The sequence below is a fragment of the Aphelocoma coerulescens genome, chromosome 12 (genome assembly GCF_041296385.1).
Source record: "Aphelocoma coerulescens isolate FSJ_1873_10779 chromosome 12, UR_Acoe_1.0, whole genome shotgun sequence".
NCBI lineage: Eukaryota > Metazoa > Chordata > Aves > Passeriformes > Corvidae > Aphelocoma > Aphelocoma coerulescens.
In genome coordinates this window covers 3,966,780-3,993,934 of record NC_091026.1, presented here as the reverse complement: position 1 = coordinate 3,993,934, position 27,155 = coordinate 3,966,780, and the positions used below count along the sequence as shown (strand labels likewise).

Below are 27,155 nucleotides of genomic sequence, written 5' to 3'. Positions count from 1 at the left end.
GCACAGACAGAAGAGCCCCATCTCCTACAGTCCTACAGCAGTCTTACAGCACACAGTGACCAGGCAAGGCACCTGCATATGACACTGGGAGACAGCAAAGGCGGGGCTTCAGTGTCAGAACAAGTCTCTTTTGCAGGACTCAGTACAAGAAGACACAGATACACAAAGCTGTGGCTTTGTCCAGCCACATCACTCCCCCAGTGCTGCCTCTCTGAATAACTGGCTACCGTAAACACAAGATTTGTTTCATCTTAAAATCAGCATCACCTAAGTGACTGGAGAAGACTCATCTCACCTTTGTGGCACCTGTCTGGGCAGCCAGAGAGCTCTGCACACATTCTGATGCATTCCTGAGAGGAGTCCAGAGTGAAGGAGCTTCAATGAGCTTCCTTCCAGCCATCACTGTGTGCTGCAGCACTTTGTGTGTGTCACCACACCAGCACAGCTCCATCACACACAGCACCCACAACTTCCAACAGCAGCTGTCCTGTCACACAGTGCCAGACCCCATTCCAAGGAGGAAGGAGTACACATGCTCTCAGTACAACATCTCACAGCCACCTCTCTCAAGGGTTTTCCACCGCCACAGGAAGGGGCTTTGCACCCAGCAGTGGCACTGGGATGCAGCTACTCCAGGGAATGTGGCTCTTTGGTTTCTGCCTACTGCACACACATCAGCTTCACCTCGCTTTGGTCCCCACACCCCATGCTGCTCCTGCAACACCTCCCATGGTCCCACTGTAGCACCCAGAGCAGTGCCACACACAGATACCCCGTGCTTTGGAAGGCAAAAGCCACTCACCCCTGAACATCAGTGTCCACCAGCAGCCGGACCAGTATCCCTGTCACAGCCACCAGGATTGGGTAATGGTCCACGCTCTCCAGCCCTATGGAAGAAAAAGAGAAAGGTAAGAGGTTCTGCCATGTGTGACAGGCAGAGCGGGGCAGGTCTGAGAGGTCTGATCCCATGCAGCTCTGCACTGCCCTTTGGTACAAGCCATCCCTCCCTTCCCAAGGGTATGCTCCCAGCACGTTTTCCATGGAGAGTAGACTCACCCGGCAGACGGAGGTTGACCACTCTGTCAAACAAGTTCCTTTCAGCTGTCACACGATTCAGCACCTGGTTCAACAGCTGTGTAAGGAAAAGCAGAGAGGGTTTTTATGTCCTGAATGGGCCTTCCTGTGAGCAGCATCCAAAGAGCTTTGGGGCAGCATGCCCTTATCATTCAGGCTCAGTGCCTGAGAGCTGGTGGATGCACAGAGGGAGGCTCACAGCACACACCTAGCTTGGTCCTGGCATGGAAGGAGTGGTACCACACACAGCAGTTGTACCAGACCAAAACCACCCAGGGAAGGGTCACTCTGAGGTAAAGACACCTGAATGTCAGCACCTTCCACCTAAATCTGAATTCCCACCTACAGAAGCCAAGCTACTTCTGCAGATAAAAGCTCCTGGCAAGCAGAAGGTACAGTCCCCAGGACAGCCACAGCCTGTGAAGAGTGAGCTGGCAGCTGTGGGCAAAAGCAGTGTCAGCAGAGTGAAGCACAGTCCAGGTCCTGCCCTGCCTGGAGCTGGCAGCAGGATGGGCCTACCAGCTCTGAAGCACAGGGTGAGTGCAGAGAGCAATCTGCAGAGATGGCATCAGCTGTGAAGACACTTAATTAGCCACCATTAGCTCTCACCCAACCCCCCAGTGGGAGGAGTGGGGACCGCTCCAGGCCTGACATAACCGCTGCAAGCTGAGCACCATCTCTCAAATGCAGCATCCCTCTTCCTGTCGCCCCAATGCACAACAGCAGAACACAGCACCCCTCTGTGGGCATGGTCAGTGGTGGGGCACGGCTTCACAACAGCATCAGACAGCAAGGAGGAAGCTGCAGCACTCCACTCTCTGCTGCACATTCCCCAGCTTGCCTAAGTCACCTGCTAAGGGCCCCTCACTCTCCTCCTCACCCAGCTGAGCACTTCCCTCATGATTATGGTATCAGACCCCACTACCCCTTGCTTTGTTTCATCTGCTCAGAGCCCTGAGTCTCAGCCTTTGGGGTACTGCTAAGGTACATCTGACTGCTCTCCACCAGTCCAGCTTGTACAAAGGCAGCCTGCCCTCAGTGCTTTCCTGGATTGCTCATGCTTTAGAGAAGAAACTAATTTACTGGAGCCTAAGGGATGTTGTGAGTTGGAATGGGGCTGTCCCAGTCACTGTGGCAGGAAAATGGAGACATTTCTTACCGTGTTCTAGGACTGAGGGATAAAGGACCAAGATGCCTGCCCAAACACTGGAGTGCGTGCCCTGCTATGCTCTCCAGAGCTCCTAACCCAGATGTACCACACCTCCTCTCCAGACTTCATGACACTGCTTGTCACAGGAGAATTCAGCATTTACTAGCCCCACATAAGGAAGATTTAAGCAGCTGTCCCCCTCCCTCCCAGTAGAGGTAGGAATCAGCTGCGACCAGACCAGTTGCAAAGGAGGGGAACAGTTGATGTGGAGATTTTAGGGAGCACCACTTGTTCCGCAGCAGCTCTAGGTACTTGCAGCAGGAGCCCCCAGTTCACCACACATCTGGAGAGAGGGCAGAGGGGTCCTCATGCCCCTCCAGATGCTGTTTCTTCACACAGGATGATACCTGGGCAAGCCTCCGAAGCAGCAGCTCTGACGACGGGCGATTCCAGTCGAGGAAGATCTCCGGCGCCAGCGTGACGGTCATTTCCAGCACCCTGAGCAGACTCACTGACAGGTCAAAGCAGGTGGCACACACCTTCAGCTGGCGGCTGTCCACAAAGTTCCTCTCCAGGCGCTCTGCTGCCTGCTGGATCTGCCAGGCAATGGAGACAGCTTAAAAAGGTGCCCCTTCCCAAAAGGAGAGCCACGATCCCCAGCCCAGTGAGTTGTGCCTCGAGCTTGCTGCGTGCAGGACACAGCACCCATCGAGTGCCGCATCCCACAGCTCTGGTGCACACCCACCTCCTGAATCATGCCGATGAACTCAGAGAACGCCCAGTTCAGCTGGTTCAGGACACTGTTGAGGAAGCTGGGCGCCAGGTCGCGGTCGCTGCGGAGCAGGTCTGCCATGTGCCGCTGCAGCAAGGTGGACGGACACGGCTCTGAAACCAGACAGCGACAGCTTCAGTGGCCTGGTCCCAGGGCAGCCACGAGTGAGGGGCAAGGGCAGGCTGAGAGACCAGTCCTGGGCTTGGGAAATGTTGGCTTGTGCCTTAGAGTAAGCAGAGACGGCAGGGCACTGGGAGCTGGCACAAGGACTGTTCTGAGCAGCGATTGCTCCTGTTGGGCCTCCAAGCACTTCTTTGCAATGCCAGCCTGAATTAAACAGGGAAGAGCCCTCCATGCTCGCTGCTGCCCACGTGCACAGGAGCACTGCCCTGCAGCTCAGCATCCCTCCTACTCAGCTCTGCAGAGGCCCATGGTCAGCTCAGCACTAATTGCTCCTGATACCAGTGTGGCACCAGCTGCCCATGGCACCCTGGCTTCACATGGCCGTGCCCATCTGCCTGCATCCGGAGAGGAAGGTATCCAGTAAATCCCACCCCTGAGAGACTTCTGTATGGAGCTGAGGCTGGTTCTGTCCTTAGGCTCAGGCACCCGCACTCCCCAGCCAGGTTCAGCCCAAGCACAGACACATCCCCTTGGTTACGTGGCATTTCTGGGGTTCCTCACTATCAAGATTACAGATGAGGTCAGACCCAGCAGCTGGAAAACACAGTCAGGGCTGTGTGGGCCACCAGCCCCCATGGATGGGCAGTGAAAAGAAGGGGGCACAAAAGGGACGGATGCTTCTCACCAGCAGAAGGACCCACTGTCTGCAAGAGGCTCACAAAACATTCAACACTACAAGGGAAGGGTACTGGAGTTCAACTCAAAATTCAGGGCTTGGAAAGAAAAAACTTGAGCAGATTTACCAGCTATAGGGAAAAACCCCAATCTAACTACATTTTCCTCCACTAGAAGCTATTAGAAAGAGCAGGTGGAAACTCTGGCAGCATCAGGACTGCTGTGCCCAGAGGAACAAGCTGTGCTGTGACTGCAGAAGTTCTCTGGGGTTGCAGCCTACTCGAAGGGCCAGCATGGGCAAAGCAGACACAAGACAACTTCCATCACATCCCTAGGGATCAAGAAGCAAGGTGTAACTACAGGCAGATTGTTAGCTGGGATTAGTAAAGCCAGAGACAGATGACAGGAGACCATCATCTGAAATGGGAACAGGACAAATTATTCTGTGAATACCCACTAGCAAGTGCAATGAACTTCTGTTATTACGGAGGACATGAGCTGAATCTCACAGTGCACAGTCACCCCAGGCAGGCTGGTGCCCTGGCTTTGATCCTGCCTAAAAGCTCGTTTTTGGGAGGGGTTTCATCAAAACAAATGTCTTTGATGTCCTATTCCCACCCACGTGTACTTTCCCAGCCTTTGGGCTACACATGCCTCAGGGACTGGCCAAGCCAGACATCCTTTTTACGTATTTATTGGTCCTCTGGGGATTTCTTGCCCAGTGTCCTCTGACACTGTGTAAGCCTTTAGCATTAAATGTGTCCCAGAGCAACATTCCACAGTTCAGCTGTGTGTAGCAGGAGGAATTTGGATTGGCGCTTGGCTACTACTCGCTTTATTTGTTAGTATTTATTCTCTGTAACCCCCTCCTTCTGGTGGTAGAGACAGCAAGATTCTCCTCTCCAGTCACTTCCTCCAGCTGGCTGTGATTCCAGACCTTCACAACAGTCTTTTAAACAGGATCAGCCCCAGCTAGTGCAGTTTCTCACACTGAAACTGTCCCATCTTTGTCCCTTTCACCAGCCCTTCCTGAAGCCCAACATTTCTCCCAGGTTTTCTTTGCAGAGGTGGAATCTGGCACGTGCAGCATCCAAACCACAAGTGCATGGCAGATTTGCACAAAGGCATAATGTGGTTTTGGTTTTGTTCTGTTTTGCTTTCCTCATAATTCCTGTTGTGTAATTTGTTCCTTGGACTGCACACCAAGCTGCTCTTCTCTAAAAGATTACAATAGGATGCCAGTTCAAGGATAACCCTCAAGAACCTGAATTTTGTCCTGAGGCACAAATGGAGAAGCCCAGGAGTCAATGTTGGAGCACACCTTGTCTTCTCTGCCAGTGATGGATGAAGGGCCACAGCACACTCTTACTTCACCACTCTACACTTGGTGATGCTGAATTCCATCCATGACATTCTCCCAGTCATTCAGAATTTGAAGGTCTTTTTGCAGGGTTAAGTTCTTTGTGCCTTCTTTTCCCCAGCCTCCCTTCAGTGTGTAGAAACTGCTTTTTACTAAAACTGCTGATGTATTAGTCCCTTTCCAGCGTTTAAGTACCAAAGCAGTTCTAGGCAGGGATCACCACTCCTCATGGAAGAGCTCTGCATGTTGTCCTGCTGGTCTCTTGCCAAAGCCTCTTTTACCAACATTGCAAGTCAGGACAGACCTCAGGATGAACTGCCCAGCCAAAGTTTACCTCATTTGAAGGCAGCTTTGGTTTTTTGAAGGACACTCCTATGCTTGTAATAACTTGCTTTATCCTGATTTTTAGCCAATGAGTATTTCCTCATGGTCTCTTTTCAATGAGTGGTATGAGTTTGCTCCAAACCTACAATTCTGGGTTCTTAAATGCTTTCCCTGCTGCTGGCAGACTGTGCCAGACTATAAGACTTAAAAACTTTTGTCAACCCTCTCCACAGGTAAATAGGTTTATTGAAGGTTTTAAAGCTAACACCAAGAAATAGTGATTTCCTTGGCTTTTGTTGATCCCAAGAGGATTCTGAATCCAAAGATGCTGTGATCACTGCTACTCTTTGAAAACAACATAAGGTGCAAGCCCTGGAATACAACAAAACCATCTTCATCCCTTGCATGAATTCCCAGGTGAGGTAATCATTACTGGTATCCAAAACCCAGTCCTGGTGCTGTGTTCATCTTTATTTGCAGTATGTTCACCTTTGCTGGGACATTCCCACCCACGTCAGTTACCACTGCCCTCCTGGGCAATGACACATCCCTTATGTGCCACTGCAGGCAGGGATGTCAATTCACAGGGAGTCTGTGGATACTCAGTGATGGGGTTACTTTCTTGATCCTGGAACTAGTAAGTCATTAATGCTTCTAAAATTTGTACCTCCCTAATACAAAAGCCACTCAATCTTGGCTTAGCCTTCGTTATGACAGATAAACATCAGTCACTGGAACAGAAATTGGCAGTTTTTCAAGGCCAGAAATTCTGACCTCAATACATTTAATGTGGGCGACAGAGCGTGGAACCAAGGGGTTATAGATACATCCAATGTTTCCACAACAAAAACTTCCCTGCAAAAATATAAACAAAATAGAGGAAAAGAAAATCTAGGTAAGGGAACCAGTGAATAAAAACAGAGCTCTTTAAGAAGATTATTAGGGACCAGAAAGCTCTAGGGCTCCAGCAAGCACCTGGGTTAAAAGGGCCACTGAGAGCATGATGAAGCAAAGACATAAGTTAAAATGTAAGAGGTAAAGTGAACATAATCAAACATAGCCAGTGGTAGGCAAAAACAAGGAGAACAGGGGTAATAGATGGAGAAGATATAAAAACCATCCTCAACTGACCATGGTAATGTGAAGTAGTTTTTTCAACTATAGGAAAAAAATATAGCAGGATTATTTAATAGAAGTAGTAATGGCAGAAATTCTAACAGTAGCAGAAGCCCATTATTAGAGAGAGTTAAAAATTAATAAAGCAGGCGAAGTGGAAGCCTTCAATAAGTGCTCCTACTAGATAATGGTAAAGAAGGAGGGTCACATACTTTCATTACAGGAAGGTAATTATGTACTTTTATAGTTTGCTAATGACCCAGCAAGATTTATAACAGGGCTAATTGTGAGGCTTCTTGGTCAGCAGCCCAAGGGGGTCTCTGGACACAGCAGCATTTACAGTAGAGCTTGAGCACAGAAGGGGAAAACACCAAATGGACCAGATTCAGAAGCAAAGCAGCTCCACCCAACACTAATCTGAGTTTTTGAAAGGATCCAGATGTATCTGTGAATCCATGTCAGTGTGCCCATTCAGAGATGCATTTAGAGAGAACCAAAGGGAAGGCTGCAGGGCGAGGCAGAAGGAAAGCAGGCAGCATCTGGGGGATGAGACATCCATAAGGCTGAGTGTGAGGCATCAGAATGGCCCAGTGCTCCTGGGATCCATATGTGCCTCCAAAGCAAAGCCCTGGCAAACCAGCTAATGCGAGTTCTGGCTCCATGACCAGCACATCAGGGAGGGCTCCCACTAGCATGACACCAAAACCTCTGGGGCTGCTAAAAACATGGCGAGGGTGAACACCCCACAGGGCTCAGAAAAGCAAAACCCCTTATGAATAAGGCACAGAGGCCACGCGTTTTTCACCACTGAAAAGAAGAAAATGAGTTTCCACCAAGAAATGAGTTTACCCTGGTACACAAGTGCTTCTGAAGAATAAAATACTGTAAAGCAGAAAAAGGCAGAGCAGCAGCAGTAGAAGACAGAAGGTGAGGTTAGGTATGGAGGAATGGTTTCATTCTCATGAGAGACAGCAGGTTTAGATTACATATCAGGAAAAAATTCTTTACTGTGAGGGTGGTGAGGCTCTGGCACAGGTTGCCCAGAGAAGTTATGGATGCCCCATCCCTGGAAGTGTTTAAAGCCAGGTTGGATGGGGCTTAAAGCAACCTGATCTAGTGTAATGCATCCCTACCCATCGCAAGGGGTTGGAACAATATGAGCATTAAGGTTTCTTCCAACCCAAACCATTCTATGATTCTGTGATTTCCATCAGGAATCATAAGTGATGGACTTCTGAGGACAAGCAATCACAAGCAATCACCATCCGAAGGGCTCGGACAGTTCTGCTACTACCAGCTGATGCTTTTGATGTTGTCAGATCAAGATGGGATCTCCTCCTGAAAGTCCTCTTTAGCCTTGGCAATTTGGGAAGGGGATGTGGGTGAACTCTCTGGCCCATGCTGCACAACATCTCAGCTCGATTATATCATGGTCCCACCTATGTTCCCTCCACCACCTGATGGGTGCATGGGCAGAAGGCCTGGGGCAGAGGAGCCCTGTGATACAACCTGAAGCCACCCTGCGGCTCTTGCTTTTCCAAGCCAGGCTGGGCCCGGCATGGAGCCACTGCTGCTGCTCCTGCTGTGCGTGCCAGGCCAGCACCTGGCCTTGCCTACAAGCCATGGTGAAAGCAAAACACGTCCCTGCAGCACCCACTGAGCACAACTACCTCAGCTCTGAACGCAGCCCCATCTGCTCTCAGGAGCCAAACTGAGGCAGAGCTCTGCTTGCATGGGAGCTGAGGAGTAACTCTGGGAACAAGCAGGGACACGAATGGCCTTTCTGAGCCTCTGCCCCTCTTGGGCTAAGCCAGGCAGCATCCACTGCTCACCTGCGGTGAGCACAGGCAAAAGGCAGCGGAGACCAGGTGCTCTGTGCTCTGTGTGCTTCATGGATGTTGTGAGGCAGCACGAGCAAACCTTCCCCACCTGTGCAGAGTCTACCAAGGAAGCATCCCAAAAGCAGGACAAAGCTGGAGCACCAGAGAAGAGGCATTTGCTCACACTCCCTTCAGACTGGCCTGCAGCAGCAGACCCAGACAAACGGGGATTTCCTTAGCTCAGCAGTTTGTCCCATTGTCTCTGCTGTGCTCAAATTGCAACAAGGTGAAGACGGATGGGTGTGAAGGGGAGGGGGGGTCATCTCCTCCTCCTTCTCTGGGCAGCATCTCAAGGACACCTCTGAGTCCCCTGTCCCTCTTCAATTAAATCAGCATTCATTATTGATTTGGCTGAGCCTTAAAATAGCCCTCCCAAGATAAGTCCCCAGTAGCCAGCACGGCCCACTCCGGGCTCAGACTGTGCGGAGCCACACGATGTGTGGAGCAAGGCCTCAACAGCTGAGGAACTCTGCTCCTGCCCCAGAGCTCCCGGGGATGGGGGGAGCTCGATTACCACCCCACAGGACTGGTGACAGCCACTCCATATCTTGGTTGTGCAGTAGGAGGGTGAGGGGACAGCCACGAGGTCCCTCCTGCATGTGTGCCAGGGCTTCTCCATTGGCCTCCAAGGATGAGAGGAACCCAAGGCTGGCACAGCCTCCAGCAGGGCTCTGACCCCAGAGGTAACCCTGGCAAAGCAGGTGCAAGAGCAGGTCCATGATGCAGCCTCAGACACTGACACATGGGCACAGCCCTCCTGGCTTCTCACAGGGATGGAACTGAGGAAAGCACTCATTTGTGAAGCTCTCTGCCTACAAAGAAGGGTCTCTCTAGGCAGAAGAGGGGAAGCAGGGAGCTCTCTAAAGCTACTCCACCAGACAAGATAGGGTCACACAACAAACTTACTCTGGAAACTAGCAACAGAGAGATCTCCTGGGCACCAAGAGCAGGAGAGAGAAAAGAGAACAAGAGTGCTGTTAGAACAGACAGGCAGCTTCCTGGATGGGGCTCAGCATACACCCCCATGTGCCACCTGCCCTTCTGTCCCCCATCCCTGTGCAGCTCTCCAGAAGCAAAGTCTGGCACAAAGCCTTCTCTACAGCAGAGGGGGATCAGGAATGTATCCATACAGGCCCAGAACCTGTAGAGGTAAAGCTGGGGACATACTCTTCAGCTCAAGAAAGGCAACTTCTCCTCCCCACATCTTTCTCAGCCACAATAGAGCTGAGAAACCCTTCATCCCAGTGACAGTGCTGAGAATCAAAATGTAGTGCCAAAGGCAGGACAGGCTCTGCCAGGCTCTGAGAGATGCCAGGATAAAACACCCTCTGCTTGCAAACTTATCCAGTGCCCTGTCTCCCTGGGCACCCTCTCCCTCTCACAGGGTACCCGGGCTTGGCAAACATGACAACTCTTCCCCACAGCAGCTTTTCACTGTGCACATCACAGAGCCTTCTCTCAGGGTAAAACTCTGGTAAGGACGCAGTCCTGGGCCTCTCTTCTCTCCTTTGGAGGGCAGATCCCCTATTTATGATGGATCTAACTCTCCATCTGGCATGCAAGAATCATCAGTAGAGAGGCTGGGGATGGCCAGGCTGTAAAAACCAGGCCTGGATATTTGGCCAGGAACACCCTACTTTGGCAGCTATCCCAACAGCTGGCCTGGCCCATAGTAGGGACAGCTGCTAAGCAAGAGGCTGGTCCTCCCTCACCACCCACCCCAGCCCTGAGTGCCCATCCCTGTCCCACTCACTCTGCAGGCTGGGGAGGCTGGCATCCTCAGGCTTGGTTTTCAGCAGGTGTGGGAGCCGTGTGTATCTGTACCCAAAGCCACAGCCCTGTCAAAAAAGGTCAGGAAAGATCTTAGAGGTTGAAAAACAGTTTTGCTGCTACTGGAGAGTGAAATGCTCAGTGTCCCAGCAGCCCCAGGTGCTGAGAGGGGCAGGGCTGCAGGACGCTCACCCGCCACAGCCTGACGAGGATCCAGTTGGTCTGTGCCCAGGGTCGCTGCTCATAGGGAGCCAGGAGGTTTTTCATCATGGAGATCCGCCTGCCAGACAAGGACACAGGTCAGCCCACAGGGTTTGGGAACAGGGGATTGAACAGGACACACAGTAGGACCTGTGGAGCTGGGGCAGAGCAGAACCACTGGTGTAAGGGTGCCAGAAGGCTCCCAAATCAACTCCACCACCCTGCTGCAACTTGTGGACCCTCAGTGGTGCTTGGCAGCCCTCCTGCTCCCTCACCCAGCCGTGCCACCACCCCAGCCCTGCCCCAGCTCCCCAGGAACAGGCAGGGCAGCACTTACTGCTCTTCTGGGATCCTCTCTACAGCACGCAGCGAGTGCGGGTAGCAGACGTAGCTGGCCAACGCCTGCATCAGGGAGTCCCGGATGTCTGAGGACGAATGAGAAGGGACTAGGCCAGGCACCCAAGGACACACAGCACATCAGGGAGCGCCTGAATGCCAGTGGCCAGGAGGGACTGGCCCTCATATAGAGGCACATTGTCCCTACTGACATAGAGAGCATGCGTAGGCTCCAGCAGCTAAGGAATAACCCCAGACTGGACATGGAGGTAACTGGGACATGAGTCCTGCTCTCAAAATGTATCTACCATGTATCTATCATGTATCTACCCCTGCAATACACAGGAGAAGGACAATGCCCAACCTTACTCTGAATGTGAAGGCATAAGCACTCAACAGATTCAGCAGACAGATCCCAACAGAAGCTTGGTGAGCCACTGGAAGTGGCACTGGCCAGACCTGTGACATTATCACCCCAAAGCAGAGGAATGCAGCCTTACCTGTGCCCACAATCCTTGAGTCAGCAAAATGCTTGGCCAGGATGGCAGCGAGGCGCATCAGGGTCTCTTCGTAGCCTGCAGGAGAAGGAGGGAGCAGGGTCATGGCAACGGCCTGAGGGGCAGCCCCTGCAGTCCCAGTGCTTCCGTGGATACAGCACAGGCCATGGAATGCATTTCTGCTACAGCTAACTGCAGCTTAGTTGTGTGTCTAGTTGTCAAAACAGCTGGGAAAACACATTCACCTCCAGGAGAGCCACTCACCTCAGTCTGCAGAGTCTGAAACCGTCATCCAGGGAAAGATAAAACTATGCAATTGAGTTGAATGGCAAGCCTGGTGCACACAAAGAACACCCTAGGTCTATGCAGAAAAGCCATGTCTAGCCTGCAGGCCCTGTAGAAATCTGCTACTGCTCAGTTCTGCTGTTGCCCAAACAGCAGGCACAGCCCCCACTTATGGATTTGAACACTTCAGCTATGTCCTGTTGGTGGGAATAGAAGCTTTTCTTGCCTTCATGGGCTCTGGAAAGCACAGAACTATTTGCTAAGAGCTCAGCGAGGTCATTTAGCCAGGAAAGCACAGAATGCGTACAGATGGAATCCACCTAAACACAGACTTTTGGCATCAAGTGGGTGGTCCTCTCCATAGGAACATCTCCAAATCCCAGGGGAATTTGAAAGCAGACCCAATTTCTGCACTCATGGCACATCCTCTCCCACCCAGAAACCAGAAGACCGTGGTAGAAATTGCTGAGGGAATCACATCTTACAGCACCCCAGCCCATTCCTGATACCTCCCTGGAAACACAAACCATAGCAGCCAGTGATTTTTACTACAGCCAGCCCTGTGACACCTTCAGACAAGGCATGGGCTCCCTACCTGAGCACAGTGACACCTTCAGACAAGGCATGGGCTCCCTACCTGAGCACAGTGACCACAGCTCAGACAGTGCTCTGGTGCAGCACATCACTACCAGGAATGGACACAGAAAGGAAGATGCCCAACTACTGCTTCACCATAAGGATGTGGCTTGCTTTAGATTTTATCAGGCCAGAATCAGGAAGCTGTCCCCACCCCATCACCTGGGAGCTCCTCCATGCTGTTGACAGGGCTGAAGTAGTTCTTGAGTGCACTGTAGCTGTTCATAGCCACGCTGAGGTAGAATTCTGGCATGAAAGCGAAAAGCGAGCCCGTCCTGTCCCCGTGCTCGATGGTGCGGATGCACACTCGCAGCAGCCAGTAGATATCCTGCATCTTCTCCTGCCCAGAAAGAACACAATTCCCATTCAGCTGACAGCTTCTCTTTGGAGAAACAACAACCAGCACCACACTCAGACCTCAGAAACATCCCCATACTGGAGATGCTGCTCAGACATCTTACTGCTCTAAGTTCAGCAAGCAGATCTGTGCAATTTGCTTTTTCCATAAAGCCACAGAAGCGGCAGCTGGAAGAAACAATCAGAGGTCTCTACACCAACCACAAGCTCAGAGCATGACCCTCACCAATGTGATGGTTTTGTCTCACCAGGCCTTGAGACCCTCCAAGCACTACTCCTTACCAGGGCATATGCAACCACACAGGCCTGGCAAACAAGCACGTGAACTTTGATTTCAAGGAGACTGCTGAATCCTTTCCCTGAAGGAAAGCAGACACTAGCACTTTCCAAAAATCTGCTGGAAAGAAAGCTGGTCCATTGTAGGGATTAAATGGGAACAGGCTTAAAGCTCACACCAACTCAGATCTTTGCAATAGGCGGCCACAGCCTTTCAGGTTCTGTGCCAGCCATTCAACCAGATTTACTGTCCTGAGGAACATCAGCCTCTTGTCTCTCTAAACAAGAATCAGAGGGTCCTAAATTAAAACCAGGAAATTTAAGGGCATCTATGTAACTTTAAGCTATAAAAATGGGCGCCACCAAAGCCATAAAAAGAGGAAGTATTATTTCAGATCCTGCAATGCCAAGAAACAGCATAAGCAATAGCCACTTGCATAAAAATAGACGGAGAAGGGTTACACTTCTAATTTAAGAAAAAAATAAAATCAGAGGTGCAGATAAGGCATTTCATTTGCTTAATGGCTTTTCTAAAGTATGTTGTTACCATCTTTGGGAGATTTTCATGGGTTTATTCCGTAAATTAGGCTGAACTGGTGCAAATCATCTAAACTGACTAACAGATATCTTTTTCTCTACACTGACCCACATCTCAGCCAAACTGTTACTTTCAAGATAAAAAGCAACTGTGCAGAACAACATTAAGGTTAAAAAAGCTGCATTTGGCTTTATTAAGACTTGATAACCTCAAACACCATTTCAGGTATTGCCAAGCTAGAAGAAAGCCTACACCAGAAGGATACAGAGATGTGATTAGCCAATGAGATAGATAAATACAGTGTTGTAATAAAATAAGCTGTAATTCCCACAGGGATGTTTTGAAGGCAGAATTATGTGTTTTAAAACGAACAGTGTTTTTAAGCTGTAGCACTTCCTTTTATTCTAACTTTGAATCCCTTGGCTCAGAATAAACCAAGTGGCTAATTCCCTCGAGGAAGGAGCAGCCTCTGCCGGGCTCTGACACCTCAGCACAGAGCAGGACTTCGCCCCTAGACAGAACCAGGCTCTTTCTCTCCAACAGCAGCAGCAGTGCCTGCAACACTCATACAGATGTGACCCTCCAGTGCACACAATTCCCAGGGATGCAGGAGCTGCTGGATGGATATCTCCACTGGGAAAAAGCAGGGACCTGAGACGACTGTGAGATGGAGCCCTGAAGGCACAGGCTCCTCAGTGCAGCCACATTCTGCAAGCTCACTGGGCTCCCAGGGCACATTCCTGCTCTCCCTTTGGGCCATACAGGCCAGGATAGCAGCACAAGCCACAAACAGGGAAGGCTGTAACCTTTATTCCCAGATGCTGCTGACTCATCAGGAAAGGTGACACTGCAGTCCTGGTTTAGTATGACAATGGATCATCTAGAGACATGAATAGTGTTTCTGCATGGGCCAGTACAGCGATACCTGCAGTGCACCCCGATGATGCCCCCCAGCCTTTCCAGAGCAGCCTGGAAAGAAAGGATTATTTTCTGGCAAGCACAGGCTATGCTAATGCAGCTGGAGAGCTTCTGCCTTGCAGTTCTGCTCAGGAGGGAAGGAAGGGAAAAGCAAAGAGCTCATGACTCAGGATCAGCCACTGCAGCTCTGCCAGACGTGTTCATTAAGAACTCTTCTTGCCCTCCCTGTTTACATCCTGGGACACACAAAAGCCACAAAGAGAGACAGGGCAAGGCAATGGGCAAGGGAAGTCAGGAAAAAATCAGAAAAACTGCTTGTGAGAAAACAGACCAGAGCTTTTATCCTGGAAAATGGTGAATTTGGGGGGAAAGGGACAACCTGTGCAAATAGCCACTGCACTGGTAAATGCAGAACACACTCTCTGCATGGGAACCAAGTGAAGAAGAGAAGAACACCTGAACAAGAACCCCTTGACCTGGATCCCACAGATTCCAGGAAGAGCTGCAGTAGTGAGATCCTGTGTGACACACCCATAGCTCAGGGTAATGGTTCACAGTAGCCTCTATCCTCTGACATGTCTTGAGAACTGAATCTCCCTTTGATCTGCACACTTTTGTCTGCAGTGCCCTAAGGGAAAGCCCACAGCATCATGCACAGCTCAGATCAGACTGGGCTTCGTCCTAACAAACACTATGGGATCAAGCCTGGGACAGAAGAGGGGCCAAGTGTAGATAGGAGTCTCTGATACACAACAAGGGAAAAAGAAGCCCCAGAGATCATTGACATTGCTTCAACACCAGGAAAATGACACCTGTGATATGTGAGCCAAGCAGCAGAGATGCAGAGGCTCACTGGTCTCCTTTTAGCTGCTCATGTTATGCTCCTGCCCACCTTTGAATAAATGGTGACATTTATCCAAGCGAGGCGCCGGCTCAGGTGGTTGAGCTTCTCGGAGAAGACCTTTTGGCTCTTCAGCAGTTCCTCATGGATGTCTCTCCTCTGAAAAGAGTGCAGAGATGTGAGGGCAGATGTCACTGCCATTTATAGCATTCTTTTTCAGTGCTGGGCAAACAATGCAAAAGCATATACCACCTTGGGGCTAGCTAGGGTGTACTGGCAGGGGGGAAAGGGGTCAGCAGCCTTTCTGTGGAAGGAGTGGGAATCAGTGCTATAAAAAGCACTTATCAGTCTCAGCTGAAGCCCACAAGGCCTGATGCAGATGCTGGTACAGTTGGGCAGCAGCACTTCACCCTTTTTGCCACATACTGAGGCTTTGCCAGAGAAGGAAGCTGGGAATCCAGAGACACTTACCCTCTTTGGGCAGCGGCTGATTTTTTCCTCTGTGTCTTTCAGTGCCATGGCATATTCATTCACATCATCTGACACACCAACCATCTGAAAAGCAGCAGGTTTCAACAATAAATAAAGGAGTTTTTCCCCCTAAACATACAAGCATACAACCAGATCCCCAATGGAGGTTGGCAGAAGGACAGGGCACACACAGTCACTAAATAAGCAGAAAACAGAGATAGTGTAGAAGCATGGAGGTTGGGGGAACAGATTCCTGCAGAGCATGTGCCACTTACCTTCCCAAGCTGCTGGTGGACACTGAGGTTGTACATCATCACTATCCCATCCAGGACTTCCAGGAGGGAGTTCTCGGTGATGGGCTGGTCTGGCTCTTCTGGGGGTCTGCCCAGTAAGAGACCCTCGTTTCCATGGGTGCCTTCAACTGCAATGCATTCCCAAGACAGGAAAGAAGTTCTCAGCAAGGCATTTTGGCACCTCAGCTTCTACCTGCCCCTCTCTGAAGCCAAAGGCCTGCTGTGCCTCTGTAACACAGAGCTCCTTCCCAGCCCACGTGATTCACTAAATGCCGTACTACCACTCCATTCTCATCTTGCTGCCTGCATCAGGCTGACCTGTCAGATCTGTTCAGACTGACCCAGGCCATGCAAATTCCACTTCCTCAAGCCCTGTACAAGCTTCAGAGGCCTGCCTGGTCCACCCCAGCAGCAACAGTGCTGCTGCTGCACACATCGTCCTCTCGCTCCTCTGTCTTCCGATCAAGTGTGGCTACAGCTGCCTTTGAACCACCTTCCTGCAAAGTCCCACTGCGTTTGGAGGAGCCAAGGCAGCATCTCCTTAAATGCAGAGGGTGACAACATCATCAGTGCCATGCTCAGGATGGCAGAGGGGTCTTTTGGGTGTGGACTTTTGGGTATCAGCACGCCCTGGGAATGGGAAGGAACAATGCTGGCAGTAAGGAGACTGCATTCCTCTGGGGAGCTGGAAGATGCCATTCTGCCAGGGCCCACCTGGGCCATGCCAGCACACAGCAGGGGTACTCACTGTCCTCCCTTGTGCGCTGCTCCACGCGCAGCGTGAGCACTTTGATCTTCTCCAGGGTGCCCAGGGGCCGCCGTGGGTTCATCAGGCTGACTGCTGCCGTGCTCAGGAACCGGTTGGCACGGCCCAGGGTGGGGGAACTGAGCCAGGCAGGCCTGGCAAGAGCTCCACCAATGGCCAGGGCGGCAGAGGGGCGCTGGGACTGAAAGGAAATGAAGGGAGAAACAGTTTCAGCTGCATTCGGCTGCCTGCTGTTCCTCCCTTGCCCCTGCAAGGATGTTGGTATAGATGCCCAGTGGCCACTGGAAGATGAGCAGGCAGGGTAGCAAATGGGTAAGTCCTTCCTCCAAGGTCACATGCCAGGCACAAGCAGCAGACCTGCACAGCAAGAAGCTGCTCTGTCTACAGTTGTCTTGCACCTTTCCAAATGCAAGTACCAAGAGCTGCCATGGAGGGGAGGCAGCACATTCAGATCAGTGGGTAGTGAGAGAGCAGGGCACAGAAAATTTTGCTGCTCAAACTTGGTGCACCCAGGACCTCGCTGATCTCCAGTGACTCTCATCCAAGTGACTCTCATCCAAGTGTTTATCTGGTTGCCCATGGACTGGTTACAGACCTGGCCCAGCACCGCCTTGCTGTAAAGCAAAGCCTTTCTAGCCAGAGGCTGAACTTGCTATCCCAGCACCAGGGCCCTTGCAGGTGAATAACACAACTCACCTGTGCTGCTGATGTTGCTGATTCCTCATCTTCATCAAGATCATCCATAGTCACTGCCTGCAGCTCTGCAGGGTCGATCAGGATGTTGGCTTTTGCAGCCAGGTCATCTGCACAGAGCACAGCAAAGCAGCCATGAAGGCAGGAGTCACGCTTCACTTACCACGAGGAAGGCTCGTCCTCTTTCCTGCTTCTCAGCAGTAGAGAAGCAGCCAGAAAAGTTGGATGCTCTATCAGAACAAGCTCACCTGTCCCAAGCTTCCTTACATGGAACAGATCTGCCCTTATGAAAAGAACAGAGACCAAGCAGCAACAGGTGCTGCCCTCCCAGGACCCATTTCTGCTCCTGGTCTTACCAGCTACGAATAGGATAACAGAGGAACCAAGAGACAACAACCAGGGCCAAATTGGACTAGTGCAGGAATGGCAACTCTCTGCCAGAGACCATCTTTTAAGCATACAGCTCTTCAATGCTGTCTCATGATGTGTCCCTACGTCACTAGGACTGAGACTCAGACCCAGAAGAAGGCTATGCTGATGGCTATGCTGTACAAAGCCTGGAGAATGTGTTCTTTAGCCCACAGCGCTGTCTTTAAAGCTGGCCAGGATACCTCAGTAAGAAACCAAAGGAGGTTACATGGTTCTCAAGCTAAGTAATCTAATTTTGAACAGTCAGGGATCAACCTGAGACAGAGAAAATGGTCCTCATCTTGTGAACACGCTGGGAAAGGAGAAGAGACATCTGAGTCAAAGGCAAGTGCCACATTAGCCAGAAGCCAGAGACAAACCAAGCCCAAGGGAATGGCAAGGGGTTTCTAACCCTTCCACAAGGCAGGCTTTGGAAGCCTAGTACCAGAGTAGTGTGTTCCTCACAAACACACAGCTGCAGTACATACACAGGGCTGCTCCTCCCTGCCCAGAGTGGTGCTGCAAGTAAATCCTGGGCATTCTTCACACCCAGCAAAGCCCAGCCAATGGTCAGTGCTTTGACCGCTCCCAGCCCTGCAGCAATAGCGCCACACCAAAGGATATTCCCAGACTGCCCCCCTCCCTCCAACTGCCACATGCCCAATTCAGGGATATAAACAGTAAACCGTTAACTTAAAGGAGACTCCACCCAAGACCAGTGGTGTCTTTTTCAGAGTAACTTGAATCTCATTAAAATTCAACTCTCCTCTCTTAGAATTTAATCAAAATTCATTACCCACAGCTCCCTCCCTGAAATGTCTTGTGTGAATTCCAGCCAAGACCTGGATTCAGGTATTGGCAATGAGGGCACTTACCTTTCAGAGTCTTCTTAAGATGAGACAGAAGACCTCCAAGTCGCTGAAGGTCAAAATAGTCCACCTTCCCATTATAGAAGAGTTGAGGAGGGACATAGGCTTCTAAAACAGAGGAGGAGATTTGGTTTTTCCCACAAGTCCCATGCACAGGATCCAAAAAGACACGTAAGGCCTCCTAAAGTAGACCCTAGGGGCCAGCCTTGGACTAACATTTAGGGACAACCTTTTTTGCCATAAAAATACAGGCTATTAAGGCAGAGGTGATTTCCACAACAGAGCAAGCATTAGATCCATGCAGAAACAGGAGCAACCAATGGCCATCGACAACAAGTCTGCCAGCACTTCCTCCCTCCAGCCACAGTCACTGGGGTAAACTGGATCATCAGAAAACTTGGCAGCTCTCCACCTGACTGCTCCAGCTCTGCCACTTTGTCCCACAGGGATAGTAAGGCACTTATTGAGCCTAGAGAAAGGGTCAGCCTAAAGTAAGAAAAGGGAATGCCAGTGGGGTCTAAGGCTGAGAAAGCACCTGGCACTGATTTAGTTTCCCCTTAATCCCACAGTTTGGAAACCTCAAAATCAGAAAAATATCTTCCCCTAAACTCTGACAATGGGATCACTGAGCTGCCCTTCCATGGACCCACAGTCAACAGTGGACTCTGCTCCAGAGTAGACAAGGGGAACAGCAAACAGTACAGGTGTTCCTTTGCAAGTCTCAGATCTGGATCTTAACTGGAATATATCTGCACACAGGAACTTCCCAGGGTGACAGAAGGCTCAAGCACTCGTTAGAGACATAAAATTTCCAACATCCTGGAAAGCACTGCCAAGAGGCAAAGCTTGTCCCAACCACAGAAAAGCCTGCAAAGCCTCTCCCCCAAGCCTCACCTTCACTGCTCAGGGCAGCCGGGGTCTTTGCCTTGTGGCCATCCCAGAAGAAGCGCAGGGCAGCGATGAGCCGGTGCAGGAAGCACACCATGTACTCTGGTGGGCACAACACAGTCAAGTTCTAGGGCAAGAATGAGAGTCCAGCATCAGGGCAGGCGTGAAAGTGCATCTCAGTCCAAAGGGCTACATGGGGCAGGCAGAAACTTTTGTGTTCTCAGCCTTGCTAGCATCTCTACCTTACAGTTCTGGCAGAGAGCCCAGACCTGATGGTGGGCAGCAGTTTCCACCTCCAGGAAGTCTTGGGACACTTAAACAACAAGCTGGTCTGACAGAGGATGAGGGATAACACACACTCCACTCCATCATGAAAGATGGGGCTGATGATGAACACGGGGATGCAGGTGAAGAAAGGGTTTCCTATAATAGCGGATGCCTGCCTCCCAAAGCCTCAGGCCAACAGCTTGATCCAGGGCCAGAGGAAAAGTCCTCACCCAGGCAGTGAGGAGGATGCCAAAGCCAGCAGCCCCACTGTGGCAGAGCACTCCACAGCCACACTCCCTGAGGGGCTACAGGAGGACATTCAGCTCCCACCTAAGACTTCCCAAGGACCACTTTCCTATAAATCACTGCACAGGACTTATCTAAGTTGCCTGGTTTCTGGCCTCAGATCTCCCCCTCCTCACCCCCTGCCATATCTAGACCTCAGTGGATCATCTGCTGGAAGCAACCCAGCCAGAAGGGCAGAGTTCCCAGCCTGAAGGTGCAGAGGGCCCTCAGGGTCAGGCTTGCAGGAAGGCTGGCCCTCTGACTTACCCCTCTGTTGCTAGCGTTTTCTTGAAGAAACTTGCGGAATTTGTTTAGGAAGATGTATCTGGAGGCTTCTCCCTAGCAGAAAGAAAACCAGGTGGTAAATCTATGCTTTACAAAGCACATCACATGAAGATACTGTCACAAAAGACCCACAGAGAACTTACCCCTCCTCTGTCCTTGTTGTTCAGCAGCAACTTCAGAATCTGAACCTGGAGACCTTCCACCACTAAAAGGGGGACACACGTCTGCCATCACAAAACAAGCACTGGAGAGCAACTACCCCTCTTAACCCCAGCTGCAGTACCCTGTCCCCAGGAGAAAGGCTCCCTCCCCAGCACAGGGGGCCCAGGAAGAACTGGTGCCAGCAGAAAGCTAATCCCACCACTGAGAATTTTCTCCTCCACCGCCTAGCAAGAAATTCATCCATAGCTAAAAACAGTGCATAGGTTTGCTCCTGCCCCATCGTGGGGGGCGGCAGGTCTGTGCAGTGGGGTCCCAGCACTTCTAACATGCCATCAGAAAAGAGCATGGGTGGCCCCCACCTCTGCACCATGGCCTGTCCTGGCAGGAACACAGCTCTACTTCAGGTAGTGAATGGGATTTGGAAACAGCTCCTGGCTGCACAAAAGGTGTGGGATCTTGGCAACTTCCTTCCTTCCTCACAAACCTTCAATGCGTTTCTTGAGCCGCTGGCAGCCTCTTTCATATGCTCGACGCCTCAATCTCTCCTCAGCACTCTCCTCCTTCACCTCCTTACTCTCCTTGCCCTAGTTGGGGGACAGACACCGATTAGTAGGAGACCACTGCACAGGGTAAATGTCTTGCCAGAAACTCCCTTAAACAATGTGAAATGCAGAGCACCAACTCCCTGAAACAATGTGCTGGGGTGTGACTGCAGCTGGCAGCACACCTAAACAGGTCTCCCCCAGCCTTGCAATGAGTAATGGCAGGACATATTTTGAGGACACCCCAGTCAACCCAGTAATTCCTTAAATACTGTGAGGTTCCCTTCCAAATCTGTTGCCACAGAAAACTGTCCCACATCCCCTATCTGAGCATCACACCTCAAACATCCCCTTTAAGGGGACAAAAAAGATGATAGGGCAAAGCAAAAGCTCCAGCTCTCACACAGCTCTGTAGGACCCACCAGTGCTAACACAGCTGGAAACATGGGCCATCCAACTTCATCAGCCAGAAGAAGATGCAAATGGCAGGCCACAACATTTCTTCAGCCTCCTTGGTGGAGATGCCTGTACTCACCTCCTTGGTGAAGCGGTTTGGCCACCACGTGGTGGGAATGAGCTCCTGCAAACCTGCCTCCTCCACACGCAGCGGGCTCTTGATGTAGAAGAACACAACGGAACGGAGCACGTCGAAGCTGCGCTGGAGTTAAAGCAAGCACAGAAGCTACAACGGGAAAAGGTACAGGGCGTGTCTCCAGAGCTGCAGTGACAGACTCCTTTCCAAACCACCACTGTAAGATCCAGAGGCCTCTTCTTCCTGGAGAAGCCCCATGCAGCCATCACAGCAGCTGCTCAAATGCTACCGTAGAGCTGGACTGCTCTGGGAGTGGTTTTGCTCTAGGGATATTAGAGGTCAGTCAGGTATAAATGAGCTCCCCTGTGTTACTAGGATGTGAACTATACAACACTGCTCCCTCCTCTCAAAGCAGGACTTTGTAGGGAATGGTGTCAGGCAGAGGAGACCTGAGAAATGACCTCTCAAGACGGGGTGGCTTTTGCCTCCCTGGACCTACAGGTCCTTTAAGTGTCCTTGGCTGCATTCTTGAGGGAAGGGAAAACTGAGACAGGAGGAGACACAAAGGATACAGAACATTGCTGAGTAGGTATTTCCTAGATTTCTCATGCTTCAAGACTGCAATGGTGAGCCGGAGGTAGTGGATCTAGGAAAACAGGAGAAGCAAAAGTGACTCCATCTGCAGAAGATACAACTCTCCAACAGCTACAGTGTGACAAAACTGCTATCTTTGGATCAAACAACTACAGAATCCAAAACATCATGTACCTTTGGACAAGGGGACATAACAGAAGCTGGCTAGTCACAGATTCCTGGGGATTCAGAAGTGCAAACTCACTTGTAATCCCAGGTCTGGGATGATGGGAGAGAACCTGTAAGCCCGCAGCAGGGACATCAGCAGCTGCTTGAGGCACTCATGCACTTCATACTCCTGAGAAAATAAGAAACACATTGAAGAACAACAGCAAGGAGTCAGGAACAGCTATAGCTCCCAGAGTGAGACCTTGGAAGGAAGCGTTCATTTATGAACTGAAAAAGCAGGTGCTCTGAACCCAGTGTCCCTCTGACTCCACAGGAGAGAGTCCAAGCAGAAGTTGGTGCCAGTGCTTTGCTACAGAGAAACAAGTTTCTGCAGAAAGTCCAACTCAAAAGTCACCTACAAAAACCCAAAGTCCCAGGCCCCATTTGATGGGCAGTCACCAGTTGTCTTATTCCCTGACTCTACCCAAGACACAGTGTTGGCAGAACCAACCCAGAAAGGAAAGAATGGGTAAATGTGATGTAAATGTGATGATAGAAGAGTTGTCTTTTTGAATCCAACTCATAGCCAACCAGCAGGGTGAGAGCCAACTCTTCCACAAACACAGCAGTCCTAGCAGAGGGTCTGGTTTCACTGCTAAGATGCTGGGCCTGAAGGAGTCATGACATATTTCCATTAAACTTCTCATGGCAGCTGGCTGGGCCAGTGCCCACATCTGTTAACTGTTACCCCAAAGGGCAGACGTGCTGTCTCCAAGCAGATCGCTGGCACTGACTGGCTCTGTGTAACCACCCAAGCACTCCAGCAGCAGCAGCTTCCCAGCTGCCTCAAACATCTGTCCCAGGAAGGAGTAAGCTCCTCCAGCATGGACAGGAAGTTGGAGGAGGCTTTTCCCCAGCAGTGCTGGAGATGGTGAGAGTGCACTGCACACTTCTACCCCAGTCCCACACACTCTGATCGATCTCTTCAGCACATGGCAGCGCTTAGGACCTCCACAGTCAAATACACATTAATTACAATCAGAAGACTATTCTTATTGATAAATTTGATGTTCCCAGAAGCAGGAAGTTATTCACCATCATCAGTTCCTTTAGCAGTAGGAGAAGCTTAGAAATGCCTGGTTAACTCATTGCCAGTGTCTGCATTCAACCCTCAGTGCCTGGGTGTGCAGCAGCAGCCAGATGAACTAATTGAGAGGGTGGTCTACCACAAAGAGAAAAGAAGAGAAAGACACTGAACACTACCAGCATTTTGTAGGGAAGGCTCCTGTCCTCAGCACCTCCCAGGGTCTCCCTGGGATCCCTAGGGAGGAACCAGCACCCTAGCAACTCACCTCCATAAGAAGCCACATGAGATCCAGCAGCTGCTGAATAAGGGGGTGGGACTCCACTGCCCCTCCTCGCTCAAGGATGCTCAACAGGAAGGTCATGAGCACATCTTCCACCAGGTACACCTTGCACTGCAGACAGAGAGCCAGGTCAACATTCCTCCATGGCACAGTCACTTCCCAGAAAAAGCTGGGGTTTACTTTGCCTCACAAGAGGTGTAACAAGCACTACAGAAGCCAGCAATGGGCAGGCAAAACTCACCATAAGAGGGGAGAAATAATTGAAGATGTGAGCTAATGTAATCAACACTGTGGGTTCTCCCTGCAGCTGCCACATGGATGTGTCTTTCTCCACCAGCTTCCCCTCCTGCAATGGCAAATTCAGAAATACACCTGGCTTGGATCCAGCTCAATCCATCTGTACACCAACAACTGAATGGACCACAGGCCTGGAACAGCCACTGTTGTCCCATGCCTGACTGCAGTAAAAACCTTGAACATGAGAATTTAGAATGCCAAAGAAGCCAGGTCTATTCCTCTGGAAAGCTGTAGTGCAGTCCAGATGTCACTATCAACCACATGCAGGCACTTTGACAATATTTTTCTAAAAAAAAGGTTTAAGTTTACATGATAATCTGTAAATGGGAACACCTACAGAAGAGGACAACTAGTAAAGCAGGCCTCCATTCAAGCCAAGACCATGGCATATGGCATTCCCTATGCTTTGGGCATAAACAGATCATCTCTCATCCTAGTGGAAAACAGTGTTTCCAGGGAACAGTGCCACAGCCAAAACAATACTCAAGGCAGACCTGCCAGAATTCCACCACATTACTAAACAGGACATCAGTAAAAAGCTGAGGATATGAACAAACTGCTTTCAAGGGTGCAAAATCAAATCCAGCAGTTCTGAGCCTAACAAACATCACCTCTTGAATACTGGCAATGAAACTTCACAGGACTGAGAACAAAGCCCAGTATGATTTAAATTAAGTCCTGGAACTATCAGGAAGCTCATTTTGCAAGGCAAAGAGCTCCGGGGACGTGCATGCCCCATGTAAAAGCATGCAAGCATTTAGGCTCTCGGGTGTATGGGAACGTGGGCTGGCAGCATGTGCCAGGGAGAGCAGAACTGCATTTCCCAGCATGGTGCCCCTCAGATCCAGCCAGTGATGTCAGCCTACCGTCACATCTATTCCAATATGGATCACATTCTTCAAGTAGCCCAACAGCTTCCGAGCCTTCACCAGGTCTGCCACAGGAGGATCTTGCAAGGGCCGGTAACCTTCCACTGGATAAGTAGGGAAGTGCTAAGGGAAAATGCAATCTGATCCTTTTGGGACTTCTTTTGCTTGTGCAAGGAAAAGTCTGTCTGCTTTACTTTGTACCCACAGTTCAAACCACAGTGCCTTCTACATGGATGATAAGCCACAAGCTCTTATTCCCACTTCCTCAATACTGCAAGCAGCAAGTATTTCACTTCTGCTTGGCGTGAAATACTTTTCTCACCAGAAAGACCAGCTGGAGACCCCACTACAGCCATCAACAGGCACTGCCAGGACTGCTCTGACAGGAGCTCCAGGCTTCAGCATTCACACAGCAACAAGCAACACTAATATCATGTCAGACGTCCTGTATGGCTGGGAGGTAAAAGAGACGAGTGATGTGACCAAAAGGCTCAGCACCATTAGGGTTTCCAAAACTGCAGTGAGAATTTTGCAGGATCTAACTGTCTGGGAGCAGGCAGCCCCCAGCTGTAGCAGCAGCTAGTGACTCAGAGCTGAAAGTAACTCTCATTTCAGAAACTTGTGTTTGTGTCCTGTAGTTCTGCTCCAGCTAAGGAGGTATCTGGCTCTTCTCTCCTTGACTCAGCTCTGCACACAAGTGCTGACAGCAGAAAGTGAACTACAGTCAGGTGCATATACTCTAGAGCCTCCAAAGATGTCTCAGGACAGGCTCTCCTCCCTTCAGACCTTCTCTCCCCACAGCTAAAGGATATCGGAGCGGACGGCTTCCGAAGTTAAAAGCAACAGACTCTTTGAAGGAGAGGCTGATGGCAGGGAAATAAGCCATGCCAGCACCCCTCGTGATGTTATCAAAGGCAGTTCCCAGAGATATGCCGTTCCTGAAAGAAGGAAAACCCACAAGGTTTTAGTCCCAGCAGGAGGGGTCTGAGGTCAGCTGGGCAATGCAGATATCTGCATTCCCCTGCCAGCAACTTGCCAACACGGACGCACCAGTCAGTCATGCCTCCTGTCACTCTTAAATGTCACAGCTCTGCTGAGTAACAGCCACGGGAAGCACAGGGGCATTCCCATTTTCATAGGAGCAGGGGAAAGCACTGGAGTCTCCACAACATGCAGAGCCTACCCAGCATCAAGGGCAACCCAAATCTGTGAGATAACTAAAGCAGCAGGACATTTTAAAACATGAGACTTTTTAGCCTCATCTAGTTGATGTTGATGGCAATCAAGGATAATGCTTTCAATCTACTCCTCCATAAAAGATGACATGGACCATCTAAGAGTTCTTAGTTTCAACTGACTTGTTGCAGAGAACAATTCTCATTGTGCATGGGAGCTGGAAATCGAAGATTTATCACCCTTTCCACAGCTCCTTGTGAATTTAGGGCAGGCAAGGTCTACACTGACCACAAAAGCAATCAATTAAAGCCAAGTGTGGCATTAAGCATCACAAGAGATGCCCTCCCTTCTCTCTAAAATCCTGGCCAACTTTACAAAGACTTTGTAGCTTGAACATCTTCCTGCCAAATGCTTTCAACTGAACTGAACTGAGACCCAACAACCCATTCAGATGGTTTCTGAACACAAGGCAGAAAAACAAACGCCGGAACTACCAAGGAACATAAAGGGGAGAGGGCAGAAGTAGGGCTCAGCAATCTGCTGAGCAGTGAGGAAACCTTTCTGTTAAACACAGACATAAACAAAGCAAAGATGCTTACAAGCAGAAAGCAATGGTGCCCTCATCAAGGTCTATCAGACAGCTGACGATGTCTCCTGCTGCCCAGGACTGCAGGAAAGGGAGAGAAGAGGTTAAACATACTTCCCGGCTGTTCCCACATCACAAGAAAGACTGCAACCCAACCAACTCCTTTTGATTCAGGGTTAAAGAAGAGAGAGTTCCTTCTCCCAGCAGCTCACAGCATTTTCAGGCACTTCTGGAAGCTGCACATAAAACCCCTGATTGGGGTGATTTTTCCCCTCTGGCACTAGGAATGTGTATTTATCCCAACAATGACCCATGCTCTGATGTGCTACAGAGAACCAGAGCCTTCCAGAGACCAACAGCAGCACTAGGCTGGGAATCAGTCTGCTGGGGCTGCTAAACAAAGCACCCAGACAGCACATCTGGCACCCCTAAAGTACAGACAAGTGCTGGCACACAGACTGAAGCAGGGAGGAAGGCTTGAGGGCATTTCACAAGGCCCAGCAGAAGCCAGTGAGCAGAAGGAGTCACC

The 27,155-nt window shown here is 50.5% G+C and overlaps 1 protein-coding gene across 4 annotated transcripts in view; it reads right to left on the bottom strand.

Moving 5' to 3' along the window:
* Nucleotides 1-27,155, bottom strand: part of RNF123 (ring finger protein 123) — a 48,195-nt gene that overhangs the window by 11,846 nt on the left and 9,194 nt on the right. For all 4 annotated transcript variants that reach the window (XM_069027425.1, XM_069027422.1, XM_069027424.1 and 1 more), the window contains 27 exons: nt 26,640-26,707; nt 25,677-25,802; nt 24,862-24,976; nt 23,940-24,044; nt 23,684-23,809; nt 22,429-22,521; nt 22,163-22,236; nt 21,594-21,711; nt 21,001-21,100; nt 20,498-20,559; nt 20,337-20,408; nt 19,524-19,644; nt 18,636-18,737; nt 17,356-17,462; nt 16,642-16,840; nt 15,876-16,021; nt 15,601-15,684; nt 15,181-15,288; nt 12,362-12,539; nt 11,282-11,356; nt 10,783-10,870; nt 10,437-10,524; nt 10,228-10,312; nt 2,970-3,109; nt 2,632-2,820; nt 1,057-1,132; nt 803-887 (listed from right to left, as the gene is read on the bottom strand). In XM_069027425.1, the coding sequence (XP_068883526.1) occupies nt 803-887; nt 1,057-1,132; nt 2,632-2,820; nt 2,970-3,109; nt 10,228-10,312; nt 10,437-10,524; nt 10,783-10,870; nt 11,282-11,356; nt 12,362-12,539; nt 15,181-15,288; nt 15,601-15,684; nt 15,876-16,021; nt 16,642-16,840; nt 17,356-17,462; nt 18,636-18,737; nt 19,524-19,644; nt 20,337-20,408; nt 20,498-20,559; nt 21,001-21,100; nt 21,594-21,711; nt 22,163-22,236; nt 22,429-22,521; nt 23,684-23,809; nt 23,940-24,044; nt 24,862-24,976; nt 25,677-25,802; nt 26,640-26,707 (2,930 nt within the window). The remainder of the gene's footprint in view (nt 1-802; nt 888-1,056; nt 1,133-2,631; nt 2,821-2,969; nt 3,110-10,227; nt 10,313-10,436; nt 10,525-10,782; nt 10,871-11,281; nt 11,357-12,361; nt 12,540-15,180; nt 15,289-15,600; nt 15,685-15,875; nt 16,022-16,641; nt 16,841-17,355; nt 17,463-18,635; nt 18,738-19,523; nt 19,645-20,336; nt 20,409-20,497; nt 20,560-21,000; nt 21,101-21,593; nt 21,712-22,162; nt 22,237-22,428; nt 22,522-23,683; nt 23,810-23,939; nt 24,045-24,861; nt 24,977-25,676; nt 25,803-26,639; nt 26,708-27,155) is intronic.